The sequence below is a fragment of the Phodopus roborovskii genome, unplaced genomic scaffold, assembly GCF_943737965.1.
Source record: "Phodopus roborovskii unplaced genomic scaffold, PHOROB, whole genome shotgun sequence".
NCBI classification, from domain to species: domain Eukaryota; kingdom Metazoa; phylum Chordata; class Mammalia; order Rodentia; family Cricetidae; genus Phodopus; species Phodopus roborovskii.
The window spans coordinates 167,889-190,380 of NW_026125680.1; the positions used below are offsets into that span (position 1 = coordinate 167,889).

At 42.2% G+C, this 22,492-nt stretch overlaps 1 protein-coding gene across 1 annotated transcript; it reads right to left on the reverse strand.

Annotated features, from left to right (window-relative positions):
• Positions 1-1,623: 1,623 nt before the first annotated feature.
• Positions 1,624-19,215, reverse strand: Atp1b4 (ATPase Na+/K+ transporting family member beta 4). The gene is made up of 8 exons (XM_051178389.1): positions 19,080-19,215; positions 14,639-14,885; positions 10,739-10,867; positions 10,377-10,481; positions 6,265-6,461; positions 5,023-5,079; positions 2,774-2,869; positions 1,624-1,949 (listed from the first exon to the last, which is right to left on the reverse strand). Exons 1-8 carry the CDS (start codon positions 19,140-19,142, stop codon positions 1,788-1,790), a joined length of 1,056 nt encoding a protein of 351 aa, XP_051034346.1. The 5' UTR covers positions 19,143-19,215; the 3' UTR covers positions 1,624-1,787.
• Between the last annotated feature and the right edge of the window lie 3,277 nt (positions 19,216-22,492).

Here is a 22,492-nt window from a genome sequence, read left to right on the forward strand (position 1 = left end):
ACCACAAGCTAAATCTGTTCCAAAGTGATCTTAACAACTTCCTCTCCAATCCCTTTCTCTTTTGCACCTAGGCAGGATTAACAGCATCACTAGCTCACTGGTTTTAGCCAAGCTCAAAAGTCTGGGGTCATTTTATATCCTTCCTTCCTTCAGTTCCTGTCTTTGTCTTGTCTTCTCTGTCTTCGGTTCATCCCGTATATTATTACTGCCCAAGTGCTCTTGATAAAATGCAAATGTGCTCACTGAGATGCCCTGATTACAACACTTTAATGACTCCCTTTCACTCAACATCCCTGAACACTCATGCAATCCACTCTCCCAACAGTTCCTCTGAGCTCTCATGTGAACTGTTCAGAATTACCAAAGCACGAGATTTCTTCGTGCTTGTGGCTTTTAATGTGTAATTTCCTCTGATACTTTCTGGGCCAGAGAGAGTGATTGCCCCTCATGTTTCCCACAGCATTTCCATATACTACATTTATATCTCTTCTTCACTTGTCTTCCCCATCAGTCTTCCAGTTCCCTGTTTTTGGAGAAACTAAACATTGTAGTGTAGACTCAGACTCTGCAGGCTTGTAAGTGGAATTTTAGTTTGCTTTGGACCCTGAGACACTCACTATGCTAGTCTGTAATGCTTGCCTCCTCTTTTTGTTCCAGCCCTCCCCCTGGTGGAGGCTTTAAGAAGCAATTGGAATGGTCACATGGCCAAAGGAAAAAACAAAGCAACTTGGCTGATCCACAACCTGGATAAACATCTGCCTCATGATTTTTAAAGTAAATGCAAAACTGGCTAATGAGCATTGGCTTCAGGGAGGCCTGGCAGGAGCTTTCTGTCTGGCCATGTATTAGTTAGAGAACCCTAATTTCAATCCCTAAGGTTGTAGCTTGGGGGGTCAAGGCACCCATTCCTGCTGATCTGAAAGAAAACCACACAACTATCAAGCAAATGGGCCAAGAAGATTTGACCAAAGAAGATTTTTCATATTTTCTCTTCTGCTAGGAGTTGAAAAAAACTTGTTTGCAAGAAGTTTTGCTTTTGCAATCAGAGCAATCAACAACCATCAAATCCCTATACTAACACCTCTCCCCAGCTGCACTACTCCCCCCACAAAAAGTCTCACAGAAGGTCTTCATCTCTAGCTCAGATCAATAACCTGTCAGCATTGCTTGTTGTCCTGGCGGAAAATAATGGAGTCTTGAATCAGTATTGAGTCACCTATGGGAGTCAGCCAAATTTTCAAGCCCCCTCCACATATAAAGTTCTGTAGGGAGAGTGGCTTCATGTATAGTCTGGGTTTGTCTGGCATTGGTGCTTTGAGAAAGGTGGTTTTAAAGGTGTGTGTGTGTGGGGGGGGTAGAATATCCACCTGGCTGGGAATAATATCACCTCTAAAACCAACACATTCTTAGAAAACATGATAGACATTGTTCTGACAATGCTGAATGCTATCAGATACTGTTTGTGTATAGAGTGAGACTTCTAGCAGCAAGAATAGGCCTGAATTTGAAGGGAAGAAGAGGAAATTAATATAGCTTATTTGTCATCGGGAGAGATGACCTTAAAAAAACAAAAACAAAAACAAAACAAAAAACAAAAATAAAAAAAAAAAAAACAAACCAAGCAGCTCCCACAATATCACTTCATACACACATCAAAGGCAAGGAAAGATGATCTGCTATCTTAGGCTTCCATCTGGTTGTGTCTTAACTGAAGAAAAAGGAATCGAGGTGCTACCAGGACTAACACAAAACAGAACCAGAACTGGTGGGAATGGCCCCTGGAGTTCCTAGGTTTCTATGTTCAGGGTAAAGACTATTCTCCCCACAAAACGATCATTGATGACATCATTTACGATGCTTTTGCCCTTCAGCTGGCATTGTACAGGCACTGCTTGGTTCTTCACCACATCTGTAAAATGCATTGCCACCAGGGGGGAGGTGTAGTTAACCTGTAGGTGAAAGAACAATGAATTCTAAATGGGCCAAGGATGGGGGTGGTCAAGACAGGTCCGGGTAACCTCTGCAGACTTTATGAAGCCATGCCCCAAATGGTCACAACAACCAACATGCTTTCCCTGCTTCAGAGAAATTACACGGCTCTCTCATAAGTCAATGTCAAGATGCCTGACTCTCCTCTGGGGGGAAGCCAGTACTGACTCAGAATGATTTGATTTTATGGATATCAGACCATAAATCAAACCAAAACTAGTATCCCTCAAGATCCTATACTGGAGATGAAGCCTGCATTGGCCCACAGGAATGTGTGTTTACTTGGACATTAAACATACTGTTAATCATCTGTCTCTCCCTGGCTTGGTTGCTAATTACCTGTGTGACTTTGGGTAAGTCCTTGCCCATTCTGAGCTCCAATTTTCTCATTTGAAAACTGAAATGTTTAGATGAGGCCATATTTGACAGTCTTTTTTTTTTTTTTTTTTTTTTTTTTTTTTTTTTGGTTTTTCGAGGCAGGGTTTTCGCTTAGTAGCTTTGGAGCCTGTCCTGGAACTAGCTCAGTAGACCAGGATAGCCCTGAACTCACAGAAGTCCACCTGCCTCTGCCTCCCAAGTGTTGGGTTTAAAGGTGTGCACCACCAACACCCGGCCTTGACAGTCTTTCAGATTTAAAAGATCAGTGGTTGTAAGGAATTATAGTTTATAATTATTCATCTGTCTGTTACTGGCACTGCTCCCCAATTCTTACCCATCTCAAGCATCCCATCCTTGTCTCTGAGCCCTTTATGAAAGAAGAGGAAGAAAGAAGGATACAGCTTACGTGAGTCAGTTTGCCATAGTAAGGGTAGTAGCGGAGGTCAAAAGAAGCTGACTCTGGGTAGTAATTGATGGATCGAATGTCGTTTTCATCACCTTTCTGTAAGCAAGAGCAGACATAGGTGAGATACTGGGCTACAGAGTGAGTTAGTGTCTAGTCTAAAGGGACTCGGGCTCGGGTAAAATCACTGTGTGACTCTCAACCTATTGTCCCAAACCTAAATTCAGAACTGGGTAGAGCTCAAGCCTGATTTGTCCTCAGAGAAGCATTTCTAGGGTGTGACTGTGTCTTGGCTTTACAGTTTAAAGAAAATCTAATCATGTAGAAAGCCTGGGTTATTGAGGGAAAAGTCACTTGTTATGGCTCTGTTCTGGTTTCTTGGGTCCTAGGTAGAAAAGCATCAAAGGCCTTTGAGTACTTGGTGCTGTCCTAGAAAGTGCCTATGATTGTAACCTATCTCCAGAGAATCACAGTATGGGAACCTGCTTTGGATTTTGCAGCTGAAGGAGGTATACATTAGGGAACATTTCTTAAGTCCTCATTGCAGATTCAGTTCTATTGGAAGTCAGACCAGGTACACAGGAACCTGATGGATAGCCATACCGTCTGTAGTTAGCTTATCTGAACACATGCTTCTGTCCACAGAATTCAGACAGTAAGCAAGAGGAACCAAATAATGGGAATGGTTAAACAGGATAATGGAGTGCCTATGAGCTATGGCTGTTACAACAAGGGCAGTTTGGAACCCGTACGGAAAAAGGGTGCATCTCTACTAGGCAATCACTCATTAGGATCACTTCTGTCAATATACTATATACTATATGCTGCAATCTTGTTTGGTAAAATGTGAGTACCCTATAGTTCAATTTTGGTTATTACATCATCCTGCTTGATTGCTACCAGTGGGTATGGAGTTGCCCAGTATTGATAATTATAAAGACTGTTAGTGTTTCTATTTTTTAAAAGGATCATTCTCAGTAAGGTTCAGTATATAACTTGGAAAATGAACAGCTTACATTAGGGAAATGCAAATAGAAGTTGGCCTAATTAATATGTTAGATTAAGAGCTAGGGATGTGGCTCAGTGGCACAGCACTTGATGTTACTTTAGACTGCACTGGTCTTCATGACTTATTCATATCTTCACAAACGAATGAATTTATCTTCAATCCACTAGTTTGTAGTCATACCCCACATGTGACTTTATGTACACACACATACATCTGAACAGACTGAATGCTCTTCTCTTCTCACCTTGTTCAGCTGGCAAATATTGCCTGACCTTAGAAGCTCAGCCTCTTTTTTTACCACTCCCCACATGACTCCGACCATTCTCTCTTCGGGGTCCCTGCAGTACCTTTCATTCTGCCTCTTAATACTTCTTGGCCCTGATTTCAGTTATGTTTACTTAGATATCCCCGACAGCTAGCTAAATACCTAGGATATAACACGTGATCAATAAACACTTGCCAAATGCGGTTGAGTGGCAGACTGAGTACTGCCTTTTCTGATCTGCCCCCATGAAGACTAGAGTTGTCTGCTTTATTACTAGTTCTGACAACGACTATTTTTGTAATGTTTGTAAGACAACTGTCCAAGGCTAGGGGGATGCAGATGATGTCACTGAACAGAAGGGAGCTACTGCCTGTTTAAGAAGCAATGCCAAAATTGAGGGGTTTTGCCTACAAAGGAACTAATTGGTGTAGATGAGATAGGAGTTAATGGTCCCTTGAAGGACAGTTAATTAGCATATTAATGGACTTCTGTTTATACTTCTCTTGTAGTCATTTGTTATTGCAACACCCAATACCACTGGTCATTGCTGTAAAATGTAAAATTCAGTTTTAAAATCAGGGACTAATGACTCTAATGAAAGCTGCTTGTTTAGTTCAAAGAAACAAGCCATTAGAGCTGAAAGCAAAGAGTGTAAACAGAATCCCAATTAATGTCTTGGCACAGTGTTTTTCCATGCTATGGCCTCTAGCTGAGGTTCTCTCTCTGGCTTTCATAGGTGCAAATCACACACACACACACACACACACACACACACACACACACACACACACGTGCATGAACACATATTGAATGCTTTCTGCAAATAAGAAACCCTTAGTTCATTAAAAGAGGGGATAATTATGAAAAATACTAGTGTTTTTCCTACACACCACCCATATAGAAGTACTTGGAACAGAAGAACTCTCTGTTTGCCTGAAACAAAACTGTTAACTATACTTACTCAAAAGGATAGTTTACCTGAACTTTGCAGGACACCTTAACAGGATCTCCAAGCTCAGGCCGAAAGCCTACAATCTAGTGAAATAAAACCAGTGATTTATTTATTTATTTATTTATTTATTCATTCATTCATTCATTCATTCATAATTATTATTATTATTATTTGCCTTTTCAAGACAGGGTTTCTCTGTGTAATAACTCTGGTTGTCCTGGAACTTGCTTTGTAGAGCAGGCTGGCCTTGAACTCACAAACATCTGACTATCTATCTCTGCCTCCCAAGGGCTGGGATTAATGGTGTGTACCACCACCACCTGGCCTATTTCTTTCTTTCTTAAGAAAAAGATTACACAGCAAAAATGGATTTTTTTCTCCCTGCTTTTGTTTCTCATTCTTCACAAATAATTTCATCTATGCCCCCTTTTAGAAATGCTACAAACAACTCCAAAGTTACACAGCCCTGCTTGCTCCTTGACATATTTGTGTCTTAGGTCCATACACAGAAAAAAAAAGCTGCTGCAAAATAACCAAAACTATGTAAAGAACTTTCTAGTTTCACTAAGACTATATTTGGCAAAAGGTTCTGTCACTCTGTAAGGAAGGCAAGGTTTTTTAAAAAGGTACGTTTTTTAAAATTATTAATTTATATTTATGTGTGTGGGTGTTTGGCCTGCATATATGTGTGTACACCTTATACATGCCCAATGCCTGCAGAGACCAGAAGAGAGTATTGGATCCCCTGAGACCCAGAGTTACAGACTCTGGGGTGAGCTGCCATGTGGAAGATGGGAACTAAACCCAGGTCCTCTGTAAGAGCAGCCAGTCCTCTTAGCCACTGAGCCATCTCTTTAGACTGGAACAGTGCATTTTTAAGTGACATGAACACATAAGAATTGCTCTCCATCATGTCCCCATGACAACCCGGTGTTCCAAACATCTCAGTAATCCCATTTTATTTTTGAGTCAGAGTCTGGCTTACATCTTGAAAACCTTTTACCTCTGCCTCCTGAGTGCTGAGATTAGAGACACACTCCATTACATTCAACTAGTGGCCCTCAAGGGGCGGGTTTGTGCATTGGAAAGGACACTAGGAAAGATTCAGGAAAATATGAATTTGTCTGGTTGTTTGTATTTTTTATGCTATGGCTAAAAATGGCCAAACCTGTAGTGTGAGAATACCAGAGTGCAACAGAAATGTGGTTTCCACACTCTCCTACCCTACTCATCCATTCATCATCAACAGATCCCAAGGGCTAAGATACCCGGTTCATCTTGAGGAGGATGCAAGGCTGTCCAGTAGAGTATCCAAAAGTAGGGTCTTCCAGCCCAGAGCAATTCTTCAGGAAGGAGCGCTTAAATTGGCAGGCCTTCTTGTCCTCATCTTCATCTCCATCTTGAATGAAGTACTGTCCCGGAGGACAATCTACATTCATTTCCTCTTGAAGACTGTCATTATAGCCTACAGCATATGTGGGTGGCAAAGTGTCATGTTAGAGAAGTGCTAGAAGGGAAAGTCCATGCTTTTGGTGCTTTTCTCTAAGTCTCTTCACATATGCTTGTAATCCATCAGAAGTTCTCTTGTCCTACCTTAATCCCGTGGACTGGCACTAGGTACCTGAGGGATATTCCTAGTATCATCCATCTAGATCAGTGGTTCTCAACCTTCCTAATGTTGAGACCCTTTAATACAGTTCTTCATTTTGTGGTAATCCCCAACCATAAAATTATTTTCATTGCTACTTGGTAACTGTAATTTTGTTACTGTTTTGAGTCATAATGTAAATATCTGGTATACAGTATATCTGATATGCTATACCTAAAGGGGTTATGATCCACAGGTTGAGAACCACTGCTCTAGGAAGCCTTCTTGTCTCTAAGCCCACCTGATGGTATAATCCCTTGCTTCTTTTTTTCCTTAGAACTTTCAAGTGTCCATTTCAGGGTTATATATTGATATACATTGATCATCTTATAATTTTTCTCTATTTCCCATTATTTCCTTTCAATATGTCAAACAGCAAAATTGGAGTGGCCATCCCTTCTATTCTGAGAGAAAAATGGGTCTGTATCAGTAGATTTTGGAAGAGGGGCTGCATCGTATCAAGGCATAGTATATGTCAGGAATCTGTTTCTAGGCTAAACTTCCTAAAGTTCAAATTGGGAAATGTCTCCCTTTGATGTCAAGAACAGGTGGCTGTGTGGAGGGAATAGAAGGACTATTAAAAGAGGGGAGGAGAGGAGAGAGAGAGAGAGGAGAAGGAAAAAAACCAGCAACTATTCAACCTCTAAAGAGGCAAGTTACCACTGCAAGGGGGAAGTTTACATTGAAAGCTAGAGGTTAACGACAACTATAGGGGCTCTATCAAGAGAGTGAGGGCTTCTCTAAGTCTGAGATACTTGGAGTTCTGGTCCTTTTATGTTAGACAGTTTGTCCCAGTTACATGTCTCAAGACAGAGAACTGAGGCTATTCGTGTGTTCACTATTTGAGCCGTCAGATTCCATAAAACTAGGCTTTGGAAATTTACTGCATCATTCTAGATGGTGGAGCTTGGTGAATCCTCTTGTAGCCAGACATGCTGTCCTGTCTGAAATCACTCACTTTTTAAAGAAAAGACTGTCCACCTATGGTCCACCAGAGGTACAAATCAGAAAGGACTGAGGTTCCACATCTAGACAGTCTGTGACTTGGATATAATGTTATTGAGATGTAACTGGTAATTTTATTTTATTTCTTAAAATTCCTCAACTTTTAAATGTTGAATTGCATTTAAGTTAGTATAGAAAAATAGGGTTCATTATAGTATTTTCACATATAGATACCATTTTGTCTTTATTTCTCTCCCCCATCCATTGGGAATTTTATTTGCAGTCCTGGGCCTTGTATATAACAGAAAAATTCTCTACCACTAAGCTATTTTAGATACACACTAAGTATGACTACATTTTTTATTTTGACAAAACTACATTTAATTCAAGGATTTATTTTAATCTTTTTAAATGAATAAGAACTATGTTCAAATAATAATTTTTAAAATAGAAACTGCACTGGAATTGCTGAGCATTTTTCTTGAGGTAGTTCTATTAAAATTGTGACATGGGTGTGGCATTTTCTGCAAAATTCCCATCCTAGAAATGAAACTGATGCTCAGGGATATCTATTTCAGACAGTTCCTTTTGGGAAAGACATATTATCTATTATTTTTTCTTATTTTCATTCATATGTACTATGTATGTGGTGTGTGTGTTGCAAATGTGTTACATGTGTTGTATGTCCATGTGGAAACCCAAGACTGGGGTTGGGAATCTCCCTGACTTGCTCTTCCACTTTATCTATGGAGGCAAGCGTATTTCAGTCAGACACAGAAATTAACGTTATGGCTAGTCTCACTAGTCAGCCTTCCATGTCTCTGCCTTCTGAAGCAGCAGTAATAGATTATCTCCTATATCCATATATCATATGTGAATTCAGAAGACCCAAACTCTGATATTGCTTGCTTGGCAAGTGGCAAGTGCTTAATCCCTGAGCCATCTACTCTTCAGAAGTAACCCAGTGCCTTCCTGTTGTTCCCTGCCTTCATCTTCATGTCAAAACTGGTGTTTTCCCATCTACGATCTTGTTGCAGGGATTTCCTCCGCAGAAAGTCTGGCAATATGCACATTTGAAATAGCTCACAAGCATTTTTTAAAGAAAGATTCTGTGCTGACTAAGATGCCCAAAATACTTTTGTGGTTCAAAATAGAACTACAGGGACCAGAAAGAAGCCAGCTCTGTCATTCTACAGGTGCGCACTCTGAAGCTGTCTCACCCCAAATAGCAGTAAGTGTTACTAATACAAGGCTGAGTTTAACTCCCGCTTAAATGGCAAGAGCATAGTTAGGAGAGATGACATTTCTCAAGCTTAAAAGTGCATACAAATCGCCTAAAATTTTTGAAATGGAGACTGCTTCAAAAGCTATGGGTATGGTCTGAGATCCTACCAACACCTGTGTAATGCCCATGCTGCAGACCCCAGGCTACTACTTTTGAGTAGCAGACGGCACCAAAACATATGGGTTCACAAAGTGACTCAGCTGCCAGGAGATTGTGATCTAGTTCCTCGGTCTGAGCTACAATTCTCTCAAAAAAAAAAAAAAAAAAAAAAAAAAAAAAAAAAAAAAGGACAAATTATTCCTGGTGAAAATCGAACGACAAAATGTACATGTTTAAGAGTATCACTTCCAGGCCAAGAGACCATTCCCCCTAAGCAACACATATTCTACTAGCTTCCTTCACTCCCATCCCATTTCTGCCAGGCCAGGCTATCCAAATCAGTCTAGCTCAGTGTCCCTATCCACAAAATTTAGGGGCAGCAATGCAAACTTCAAGAGATATTCATTTATGTATTTATTGTGAGATGGTTGTCTTCCTATATAGCTCAGGCTGGTTTGGAACTCCAGAGTCCAAGTTATCCTCCTAACCTCAAACTCCTAAATGTTGATTTTACAGGCATGTGTTATCATTTCCAAGTTGGGGTTCTTAGTTACTTCTCTGTCGCTGTGATAAAATACCCGACAGAAGCAAATTCAGGGAGAAAGGGTGCATTTTGGCTCACGGTTCTGGAGGGCTACAGTCCATCATGACAAAGAGCGCATGGCTGCAGGAAAGGCATGGTGGCTGGGTGGTCACATTGCATCCATACTCAGGAAACAGAGTGAACAGGAGTGAGGGCTGGCCGTAAGGCCTGAAGGGTTGCTCCCAGGGACTCACTTCCTCTGGAGCTTCTCTCTCTCTCTTAAAGATTCCACAGTCTACTACCACCTTAGCTTTCATGGGGTGAAAAACAAAGCCATCCATTTGTCCTGGAAAGTGTACCTGAGAACACTACAGACACAGGGATTCTCAAAATACTTGCGACCAAAATGCTAGTCAGAGATTTAGTTCTCTCACTGCTTTCTAAATTGCTGTTACAAAAAGACACTTTCCCTCTTCAAGATAGCTCATCTCCAGATTTCTCTTACCCTGATAAGGTGTAGGAGGCGGGAACTTGGAGAACACTCCCCGCACTTTACCTCGCCGTTTTCTCCCTTAGAATTACCTTTTACAAGAGCTCACTCAGAAAGATGATCACCTGGATGTGCCCTAGATTTAACTGGGTGCTGGACGGTGTTCATGAAGAGAAAACAAGCTGTGTGCCTTAAAGAGCTCACATTGGGCAACACGCAGTCAGAGAATTTTTAAAAAATCATATAAAAAGTGCAGGCAGGCATGCAAAAATGACAGGACCATGGTGGGTAGAAGTCATTACATCAGATTTCTGGGCCACATGGATTTTGAATATTGGATTCCCACCCACTAATTTTCTAAAGAGATTTCCACTCTACAGGGGAACTTACCCTGGAGAAAGCCATTTAAGCTAATCACATAACGCTGCCAAGTTTCAGGTTCGGAAACGTTGAAGTTGAAGTTAAGGCTATGAGCGAAGGGTCTGATCATAACTCCTGGCAATGAAAACAGGTCTTGGATATATTAACCCATTCTTGTACTTTTTTCTATATGGGTTCCCCTTGACACCACCCCCTGGCAATCAAAATGAAAAGGACCATAATTTGCCAAGTACTGTTTCACTTTTCCTCTTAATAATTGAATCTCTAAGTCATTACCGGGAAGAAGCAAAGTTAATTGAGGCTGAACATGCTGTGCAAGCAGATTTCTGTCCAGAGAGTTCTGACAACGCAGGGCATTTGGGCACACTCACCAGGAGGTTTCACCTGCTCGGTGAAGGTTGGCATGTAGGGACTGATGGCTAGGAACAGCATGTACAAGAATAGGGTGATCACAGCAGCCAAGGAGGCATAGAAGAAGAAGTAAATGACTAAAATCAGACCTGTAGAGCAATTGAAGATGACAGTAGTCAGTGCTTGCCAATAAGTCCCACCTTTCCACTGAACCCATGAACCATAATCAACTCAGGCAGATTCAGGGTAGCCTTTCTTATTGGACTTTGTCGTTCTGGAATTGGTGAAGATTGTATGTGTCGGGGGTCTGAATGTAATTTCTTTACAGTATCTCCAGTGGAAAATCTTGCAGAGCACAAGATGACTACAAACAAGATTATAGGGAGTGTTATATAAAATAAATTAAAAAAAAGAAAACTAAAAAAAAAAAAAAAGATTATAGGGAGTGGACTTCAACAGAGAGCAGAGGGGAGATTGTTTGGAAGTCGTCTAGGCCATGGTTGGCGTCCTGAATACAGGTCATTCTTTGTTATTCATTATGGTAGGTGTCCTAGCAACTTGGTTTAAGTGATTATAGATATTTGCAGGGGTTTGAAAACCAGGATTTCTTTTCACATGCCCTAGAATTCAAAGCTTTGACTCATTTCCACTGGACTTTCTTCTAATCAAGGCTTATCCTTGACTACTTATTTATAATCTTACTCATCCTTAGCAAAGTTTAAGTGGCTCTTCTCTCCAAAGAGAACATAATGAAGGATGGGGAGGACAGCAGGAGGAAATGGTACTTAATCACTGATACTTGTTGTATGTGAACTTGGGGAAAGTTGTAGAATCTACAGCATATATTTATCTGTATCCCTGGCAATATCTGAAATTCACACTTTTCCTGATCTTATCCTGATTCTACCTCTTCTGGCTGTTTAATCTTGGATATGATGCTCGCCACTCTGGGCCTCAGTGTCCTCATCTGGTAAACAAGGACAGTAGCATAGTACTTGCTATATTAAATAAGCATTAAATAATGCATATCAACACCATGGCACATTGCCTGGCAGATCCTAAGTGCTCTATAAATGGCATCCATCATTATTGCTATTATTAATATTGTTATTATTGCTATAAGCTCAGATGCACAGTTGTATGAATTGCTCTTCTGTGGGTTGTGTTAGGATTATGCTTGTCCCAGGACTCTGTAACACAGGGTGAGGCAAATGAGCATGGGATAGTTGCCCAGAGCTCTTTTCTAGCCTTCCTTGGGGACACCTCAGGCAAACATATTTGACTTCACTCATAGACATGACATGAGGCTGGAAACTGCAGATTTGAACTGAACCATCAACCAGAAACTGGGATATATCACACAACTTCAGTGTACCCCCAAAAGCAGTTAAAATTTTTAAACTGCATAATGAACCAAATACAGTTGGGGGCCAGGGGAGAGATAGAGAGAGGCTGACTGTAGTTATCCAGCCGGAAATGGAACTGCCCCTTTATGTTTGTGTCAGGTGAACTAAATCAGAGCTGTGACATGGACACATTGATGTATGTGGAGTCCCCAGGGAAGAAACACAACTATGTCTGTGTGCCTGTGGTTCTTGCCTGTTGCTCATTAGCTATTCTAAAGAGGTGTGTCCTCTGCATCTGCCTCCATTGCCCCACTCCTATTCCCATCCTGGGAATAGACCTATAGACCAGAGCCATCCTAGGGGTCAAGAGATCCAGTTTCATGCATGAAGAGGAATCAAGGGAATAAATGCAGGCTTATTCCCGTGGCAATATCTTCTTTCCTCCTCAAGATGTGTGGGCCAGAAAGCTATAGATAAGATAATGACATTAGTAATGAGTCCCCTTGGCCCTACATGGGGAGAGGTGTCCTTGAGTCTGTGATAGTTTAGTTTTTCACCTCCCCCCAGGCAAAAGCAAGCATTGCCCCATTTAAACTCGTCAGTCTCTCTAATCCTTCCTGTTCCAGACAGATAGTTTTACCTGGAGCCCTTCTCTAGGCATCTGTCCTCAGTAGTCCCCACCCAGACTTGAACAGACCTTTACCCAACGAAGCAGCCAATCTCCCCAGACCTTACAGATCAGGGAGAGCCTTGTTCATTGCTCAAATTCATGAAGATAGTGAGGTATTCTGGCAAGAGAATGAATTCTGGTATTCAAATCCCAGAATTATCACTTACTTAGTTACTGTGTGGTTTTAGGCAAGTTATTCAGCCCCTCTTAGCCTGTTTTTGCACTTGTAAAATAGGATAATAATATTATTACCTCATATGATTCTTGTCAGTATTCTGGTCACTTAGCTGCCAGTAATGCATGCACCTCATGATGTATGAATCCTATGAACATTTGTGCCTTGCCATGGGACAATCTGACAGGTGTCTGAATTGCTGGGCTAGCCTAAGACCTGAACCATGGGTCTGACTGCAGCTTACAAAGAAGCATCCCCATGGTCTACCTACATCATCTCTCTTTGTTGTCCCACAGCTTCTCATCTACCAGAGCAATTTAGATGGACACTATCTGGGGAATGGCTGTTTAAGGGTTAAAGTATGGGTTCGCCTCCCAGAATTGTTCTTGCATTTCCCAAGGCCTATTTTTTTCCAGTCCTCTTCAGGCAAGGAAGAAACAGCTGTGCTCCCCTCTGGAGCTCCAGTGAGTGGCCAACATTTGTCTGCAGCTTCCAGAACATTGGAATGTCCCTTAAATGGTTCATTAGTTACAGTTCCAGGGATGGGCAGGACTGGGGCTGGGAACTGAGGAGGAGCAATGGGAGATGGGCATGGTTATAGCCTCACACCTGCTCTTCCTAATTCCAGGAAATAGAGCTGGCTACTGGCTGGCTGGATTAACAGCATTGAGTATGAAACAGACAATTCTTAGCCAAAAGGGCCTGTGGAAAGAATGGCCATCGACTTCAACAACCCAGACCCTTGGCAGCAGGGGACTAGTACTTCATCCATGGCACTTGCAGTTTTATTTAATTATTTTTGTAATTTCCTCTTATGGATTGACTGAGTTAGGAATCAGCAGCTGCTTTCTTTTTTCTGGGCTGTGCGGAATGTGGGAAGGATGAATTTTACTACCCACAAAACCTCCTGAGGAGAAGGCTCCGCAATAATAGTTTAAGAAGTGAGTAGCATCCTGAGAAGGACGTTCTGGGCAATTTGTGAAATAAAAATGGTGGCAGCATGTGATATAATGAGAAAGAGCTAAGATATGAAATTCTATCAATGATCGATCAACATGGAAACTCAACATTAGTCCCTAGCAAATGATCTCTTTAAAACCAGTTCTTCTGTGTTTACCATGGAGTTATAAAGCACGCACAAGCTGGAGTCTGGACAGCCTTCTGGGCCCTCCTTCTTGGACACTGGTAAGTTAATGGATAAAGCTGTGGTTAGAGTAGCAGTGCTTTGGCCTCATATCCTAGAAATTGCCTTCTACACATTGCTTTCAACCTTATGGTTTTCATCCTATATTGGAGTCTTACACTGATTCTGTTAGAGAGGTAAAGCAGAATCTCCCACCCTCCCACGTGACTATGAGGGACTACATGATGAGCCTATAGAACGTGTATAGAACGTGTATAGAACGTGTATAGAACATGACAGGACTGGAATGTGAGAAATCCTGTGCTCTTTCAACTCATTCTCAGGGTTATTTTAGATTGTAGATTGAGACTAGCAGATTTCAGTCATGCATTCACTCTTTTTCATCTATTTAGTGTCTTTTCTGATGGATCTGATCAGTCCTCAGTCGAAGGATGTCACCAGCCATTGGTGTCTTTCTGTGAAATGTTAAGGGACATCTGTAACAAACCCATCCAGCGTACAGCCGAGAAGCTCTGGGTACCATATCAAAAGCCAAGGACAGCAGACTGGGGCATTGGAATGAATGGGACTTACTCCGACTCTGACCTGTTCGGGCCAGAGACATCCTTTTCTCCGGGTCCCACAGGTATTCAGTCACGATCTGTAATTTCTGCTGCCAGGCATTGCCTGTGGGCTGACCCTGACCTTCTTCCTCCCTTTCTTCCTCCTCCTCTTTTCCTTCCTCCTCTTCTTCCTCTTCCTCCAGACCAGGTACCATCATGACCTGAGCCTCTTCTTCTGCTTCCTCCTCCTCATCTGCTAAGTAGTTCTGATTCACTTCATCCTGATCATCCTGGAGCAGTGACAAAACACAAACCTCTCCATGAAAAAAAAAAAAAAGAAAGGAAGGAAGGAAGAATGAAAGAAAAGAGAAAAGGAAAATCCCAATGGCATATCCCACCAGCCAAACTAAATGAAAATAACTCAATATTTGGAGGTGTTTCAGATTTCCACATCCTCAGAAAAATACACATTGTTGCAGGAGGTGGATTTTCTTTCTCCAATCTTTTGGAGGGAGCATCCTTTCTATAGCTCATATTGAATTATTCCCACAGTTATGCTACATTTTCCTTTCAAGATCAGGTTTTTAGGTTCTTCCTCTATGGCATCTCATGTTACTGCTCTGTCCCGGCCCTTGGCCTCCCAGTTAACTTTGCCCTATCAGGACTGAGCTGAGCTCATACTCAAGGACGGACTAGTCTTGGACATTTATGCCCATGATGGCAACTTCCCAGCTCAAGCCAGCTTTGTCCTAATGCTCTGTGCAGTTTCAGCTGCTTGACCTCACCATCCTAAGTTGCGACTAAAAATAGACTCAGGCAGATAGATATCAAGAGGACAAGCCAACGGCTGTACCCCTCCTCAAAACTTCCACTGCCTTCCCAACACAAACAAAGACTCATTTCCTGCTTCCTGTTTTAAGCTAGATGGACAGACCCCCTGAGAGATGAGATCCCAACAGATACTTCCTTTGTTTCCCCCTGTAGCTTAGTTAAAAAGTTGGCCACACATGGGAGGCCTGCCCCTTTCAGAATGGAGATGGAGGAGTGGATGAGGAGGTGGGTAGATGGGAAGTAGGGAAGGGGAATGGAAGTAGGGAAAACTGTGGTTGGTATTAAAATAAATGAAAAAAAGTTATTTAAATAAAATTAAAAAAACTCAGGAAAAAGCTGGGCACATCCATCCATAAATAACACTGAACAGATTTACTTATATATAATATATTATACATATACATAAAAGTAAGACAGAGGCCATGAATTTGAAAGGGAGTAAAGGTGGGGGCGGTAAATAGAGGTTAGAGGTAGGAAAGGGAATGGGGAAAGAATGTAGTTATATTTTAGCTTCAAAATTAAATAAAAATATAAAAACAAAAGTTGGGCACAAAGTAAGTACTCAGCATATATTTGTCAATCAATTACAGTCAGTACAGTAATCTTTAAATTGTTTTAAGAAAGTTAGACAAACCAGAAAGAGAGGAGGAAAGAAAGAAAAACCAGACATCGCCAGTGGGATTTCATATGCCTCCGATGTAAAGGCTGGAGTCTTGTACCCTTGCTCTTTGGGAGTTTGCCAAGACTTACTGCAACAGCAGAAAATCAGGCCACCCTCCCTTCTCTGTGCTGTCCAAGTCTGAAGAGTGTCAGAGCTGGTGCACCTGTTGGGGTTGGATGTGTCAAATGCTAGAGGCCATGGACTCTGTGCTGCCCCCTTCCTGCCCGATTCCTCAAAGGCCACTTAGAGGGCACTCAGCTACCCATACTGCCTTTAGCAGAGAGTTAAGCAAACTGGATTGTTCAGATCAGTGAAAGTGTTATGGAATGACAAATCTCTGCCCTCTGCACTTAGTCTGCCCAGAGCTCTCTAGCTCTTGATAAACCAGCACCCTTTAATTGCTCTGTAATTTGTTCAAGCGTATAGCTCCACATCACATACCATATCAAAACTTACGGGGGCTTCCAAATTATGATTGTCCAAATGAGCTCCAGAGAGGGGAGAGGATCTGGCCAAAGCCACACAGCAAATCCATGACAGAGTTGACAGTCTCGGAACTTGTGTCTCTTGATAATCTGCACAGTTTCTCCTCCATCACATTGAACACAAGTGGCTAGAAGTGGCTTAGCAGATTCATGAACATGATAATGTCTTAGAGTCTGTGTTCCCGAAATGTAGGTGCTTATAATCCAGTATTTCTGACTTTGACATGGACTCACCGTATAAGGCTTAGGAAAATCAACCCTGCCTATCATTCAGTGCTAAATGAATTGATGCACAGTCTTAAATGTCTCACTCGTGTGTGAACTTATATTCACATTTATCTCCTAAATCAGGCTTTGAACACACAGGTGGAAGGGCCATATTTCCTTATTCTCAGAGTTTGTCACCCTTAACCTCAGAAGTCGCACATATTAGTTTGGCTAGTCACCATAGTCCCTAGAAAAACCATGCACTAAATTCTCCCAGAATTTGAAATGTGACATTTCATCAGGAAGGACTTGAAATCCCTTTATATTTCTGGAACGACTTCCTTTTGTTGCCTGTGCCTGCCTACCACCTCTGCTCTCCAGAGGAAGCAGCTGGTCATGGCCAGGGACTTATTTTATTTGTAGATATGTACTCTCCCAATAATCTTATTAAAATGGCTGTCATTAAAGTCTTATCCTCTCAGGAAGAATTAATCTTGGAGCTTATTTTCCCCTCACAGATTCCTACCACCTGAGCTTTATTTCAGGAACCCAAAATATCTTTTTCCTCTTCCCTGCTTCCAGGGATAGGGATGTGCCACATGCGCAAGACAGGCTTTTCCCGAAGGCTCTTTGTCAACGAAATCCTGTGAAAAAAAATGCACTTCCATGCAATTATTTAACACATTCCAGTAGGAAATGCTTTGTCGATGAGGACGTTCATCCAAGGTTCTGTTTCTGTCAGTTTCCTAAAGTGGCACCACTCTCATGTGATAGGGAGTGTGAGCATGCTCAGATATGGTAGTGGGTGTGTACTGGAGCCCTCATGTTTCCCTAAAAGGGAAGCCTGAAGGACAGGAGGTATCTCCATTTTGAGAAATCTAAATATATAAACAAATATACAAACAAGCAGTATGACCCAAAGGATAAATTTGGATTTTGCACTGAGTAACATCATGAAAACATCTAAATGGCTAGTTAATATAATAGGAAAAAATACAGATACAATTGCATCAATTGATTTATTTTAACTTGATCAGATATTATAAGGAGCAAGATCCCCTGTGGCACTTAAAATTGAAACTTCTGGATGAATAGCTGGAGTTAAATACAACAATTTTAGAAATTCAACATAGAAAAGAAACCAAGTAATACACAGCTATATATATTCAATAGACCGTGACGGGTCTTAAGAGGAAAGAAACTGCAGGTATTAAAATAAAGACTCTACATCACAGCGCTAAGAAATTCCCTTAGTGGTTGGCATGAGGTTAGAAGAATTGTGTTGTTTGTTTTTGTTTTTGTTTACTGCTCAATCTTGACAATTTCCCCTTAATCCCTTAGGCATATAAGTGGCCATATGCGAAGAGAAATGGTTTATGCTATGCTGCTTTCTTTGGGGTTCATCTACCAATCTTCTTGGGTTTCAGAATACCTGGCCTGAGAGTGTTGTATATACATTTATGGTTTAGAGCAAAGTAAATGTAAAGACACATTTGGACCACATTCATTTGTAAAGGAACCTGGAAGTAAACAGTGGTACAGAGGTTATGTGCGGGTGTATGTGCACGAATGTGGATGTATGTGTTTGATGCAGTGAGGTGGCAGACCAGGTGATGAAATGGGTGGGTTGGTGCTTCAAGAGGTTGTATACCATAAACACAGTGGAAAGCGCACAAGCCACAAACAAGATGCACATTCTCATGTTAGGGTCCCCACTATCTTGCAAGTCAGTCTGGCACTCTGTTACTGTCAGAAGGAGGTTATCAGCAACAGCCTCCTTCAACGTAACGAGGGGTTCTGGGGGAATAATGCTTAAGCTTCCTTCTAGTTCCTATCAAGGATGCTGTGATTTTGGCCACAGTTTGAATTTCTGCCTTAGAAAAAGAGCAGCTGGTTCCTAAAAGCCACCACCCAAAGGGACTGGGACAGCTGGCCAGGCAGCGCCTTTCGTTTCCTCTACTCTTTCCCTTTTCTCCTGGCCAGATTTCTTGCAGGGAAACCTCTACTCCCATCCGCCAAAGGTCTGTTCATATTTTAGACTCCTAAGATAAAGCTTATTCCCTAGTATTTTCCCATTGTTTTATTTCTGTCCCCCCACGAAGAGAGCAGCACTCCTTCCATTCAGCAATTTAGGGTGCCCTGGGATTCAGGGAGTCACTTTCCTTCAAAGTCAGGGCTTTCCTAAACTTCGTTTATTCCTCTTTATCCCAAAGCAAAGCAGCCTTAATCCAAGCTCTACACAGCACCCAACCCAACCAATTTTAAAAGGGCAGCAAAATATTCGGCTCTCCGAGACTCACAAGTCTGTAGCGATAACCGTAGGGAAAGGCCGGAGCCCTTCTGGAGCGGAGTTGCCTTCTCATGGCTGTTCAGTGGGCCAAGATGCCGCAGAGGCAGGCGAGTATGGCAGAGTTCTGGAGCTTCTGCTGGTACAGGAGACACTGGTTGCTGGGGACACTTGGCGCCTACTAAAAGTGAACCTTGCTGGCACGAGCCCTTCCCCAAAATAATCTAACATGCTCCTCTCTCATTGGTTGGCCCCTTCCTGGAATCAAAGGAAAGCCCTTTTGGAAAAGCAAGCTCATCATTACAGGGAGGGGGAGATATTCTGGGTCACGAGGATGAGCAACTCACCACCCCCCTTCATGTGCCCTTCCACCCCTTGCCCTTCTCCGGCACCCGAAATATGATGGGCTCAATGGAAATCTTAAGTCATATTCTTCTCAATTGAGAGTTGGCTATCGGTGTGTGTGCAAGGGGTGGGGCATGGATGGGAGTTAGGGTGAGGGGAGATGTCCAAGAATAACTTGCTTTTTTCGTAAGGCTGATCTCATGCAAAAGGATCTAGGGTGTCAGGGAAGATTCCCTTTGCTCTCCCTACCCTTTTCTCCCCACACTCCCTAAGCCACCTATAAAAGATTCCTTACTAGATCAGTTCATGAACTCCTGAAAATGTGCATTGTGCCTTTTAATTTTAGATGTCACGCCCCTGCTTTAACCCTCCCTATCCCAAAGAGGGTATTGGATATAAAGAAGCATTTTCCTAGGCCACATGTCACAGTGGCCCCATCAGTCACTGACCCTCATACACACACCCTTGGAATCCTGGCCAAATTTCTGTAGTGGTTGAGATCTATATTTATCCCTTCGCATCAGGGCAGGGAACAAGGCAGAACTTTGCAGTGTCAGTTTCCCAGACATATATAACTCCTGAAGCCAAAATGGGATCCAGCAAAAGAAAATGCATAGAAACTGCTAAGAACACTGCACAACACTTTGGGTCTGTTTGGTCCACCACTCTGGGGTCTAGGTGGAGTTTGTGGTCCACTCCCTCTGTCCATTTCACCCAAGTGGCTGAGAATATTGCAGAAACTAAGGGTCTGGGCATAACCAAGGCAAAGAGCACAATTACTTAGGTAGATTTAATCATAATTCTAAGTCTACGCTATTCTGGTGACAATAACTTTAGTTTCAGTTAACTTTAAACACTTCATTTATTTTAATGTCACTAATCCAGGCTCTTCCAAGACACCCATGTCCCCACATGTTTAAAGAGAAGCCACTTACAAAAAAGAGAATCCTGCTCCTCTGTTTGAATTTCAATAAAATTAAGATATATTTCAGGGAATAACCTGCACTGGAGTCTAGCTCTGTTTCTTATACTTTCTCCGCTTGTGTTATCCCTGGTGTTGAATGTGATAAACCAGAGGCCCATGGAAGCCTCAAAACTAAATACAGGATCCATTAACTGGGCCTATCTTCCTAGAGGGTGGAGGGATGGCCAAGCAGTAAGAGCACTTTCTACTCTTGAAAAGGACCCGAGTTCAGTTCCCACGATCCATGGCAGGTGGCTCACAACTGCTTGCCATTCCAGGTCTAGATAAAGTGATGCCCTCTTCTGGCCTCCGTGGATACCCACACTTACTTGTGCACCAACGTACACACAAAATCAAATTAATCTTAAGAAAACAGAATCTGATCATTTTAATTACATTTCAAAAATCAGGAGTAGGAGGACAAAAGAAGATTTGGAGTGGCAAAACTTCAAGCAACAAAACATTGCATTCTCCAGAATCTTTTATCCCGATTGGTTTAATGCATACTCAGTCTGTTTGCAATGTATTTCGACTATAGTCCAGACTGTCTTCTGCAGTGCTAACTGCAGGGTTGGTGGATGGGGAAACCAGGTCCTGTAGGATGTCAGAACAAACAAACAAACAAACAAACAAACAAAAAACTCTGAACTCTAGTTAAAAGAGAAGTTGTTGGAGAGATGGCTCAACAGGTAAGAGCACTGGCTGCTCTTCCAGAGGACCCAGGTTGAATTCCCAGCACCCACATGGCAACTCAAATACACCTGTAACTCTAGTCCCAGAGGACTGAACACCCTCTCTGGCCTCCACAAGCATTGCATGCATGTGGTATACAAATATCCATGCCGGCAAAATGCCCATACAAAGAAATAAGAAAAAAAAAACCATTTCTGTCAAAAAAAGAAGGCAACATGCTAAATAAAGACAACATGCTTAGCAGTGCAGCAGAATGCAGCCAACACTGCTCAGTAGAACAGTGGCTGCAAAGGCATGGGAGGAGGAATCAAGATAGGCCTTGAATATGACCATACATCAAAGACAAATTATCCAAGTCTTTAAAACTTCACGCCCCTTCCTTGGCCAAAGTATTAACAGCTGCTTTTTGTCTCCCCCTCCCATAAGATTTCCTACTTATCTGCTCTGGTAAAATTCTATGGCCATTGACAATTGGGAACAGATACAGTCTTCTGGACTGTTCTGTTGTTCTGTCCCTGATAGAGCAGTTTAGAGAATTTTTGACATTACTGTGTGGCATGGGCTGATTCCTCACATCTGTAATCGTGGATAATTTCCATCTAGGTGTGTGTTTGTATGTGAGTAGGCAGTGTACGTCAGTCATCAAAGATCAGTTAAGAACCTTCCCTATGTAGGGAGTAGCTAGATCCCCACACCAGGGGTGAGGAGTAGGGTGAGGGTAGTGTACTGGAGCTCAAGAGTTGCTTGTTTTGGAGTCACCTAGGCACTGTGGAGAATCCCTGTCCCTCAGTATTACTCACCTCTGGACTCATTGGACAAGTCACTTGAACAAGGAAATTATTGGCCAAATTGGGGTCTGAGGCTGTCCATAAATATTTCCTAACAAAGGGTGTCCTTCTTAAAGTGAATAGAAGAGGGAGAATTCACTTGGGGCTACGATGATCAAGGGAGGTTTTCAAGAATAAGCAGGGCTCAGGCCAGACCTTGAAGGGCAGTACTTCAGACTGGAATAGTTACAACCGGACTTTGATGGTGTCAGCCTGGTTCCTGGTGTCCAATGTCTGCCCGGCTCCTGAACAGCTAGCCTCTGAGTAATGGCCAGTAGGCAAAGCCAGCATGCTCACTGGCTAAGATCAGAGGGTTTCCTTGACCTAAATGGTCCAGATTATGGCCTCAGATCCCTATTTCACTGGGTTCCAGGAAAATCCCTTAGCACATCACATTCCAAAGCAGTTTCCATCTGTCGAGTAAGAGATGCCTTTATTTCGAGGGACTGAAGGCCATGGGTTTGTGACTACATAAGACTAGACCCCCAGGGGAAAAAATGAAGGCTTGGGAAATTGTGAAGTCCTTGTGGAAATTCAATCCTATTTCTACTGGCTAAAAGGCACTAATGAGTATAATACAGACAAGAGATGTTGGTT

What these genes read in the sequence shown, in the direction of transcription:
- Atp1b4 (XM_051178389.1), bottom strand. Translation starts at nt 19,142, where the DNA reads ATGAGAAGGCAACTCCGCTCCAGAAGGGCTCCGGCCTTTCCCTACGGT. An exon ending in TCCTCCTCAAGATGAACCGG is followed by an intron (nt 5,080 to 6,264) that starts GTATCTTAGCCC and finishes TTATTTCACTAG; the next exon opens with ATTGTAGGCTTTCGGCCTGA. An exon ending in AGGTGTCCTGCAAAGTTCAG is followed by an intron (nt 2,870 to 5,022) that starts GTAAACTATCCT and finishes TCTTGCTTACAG; the next exon opens with AAAGGTGATGAAAACGACAT.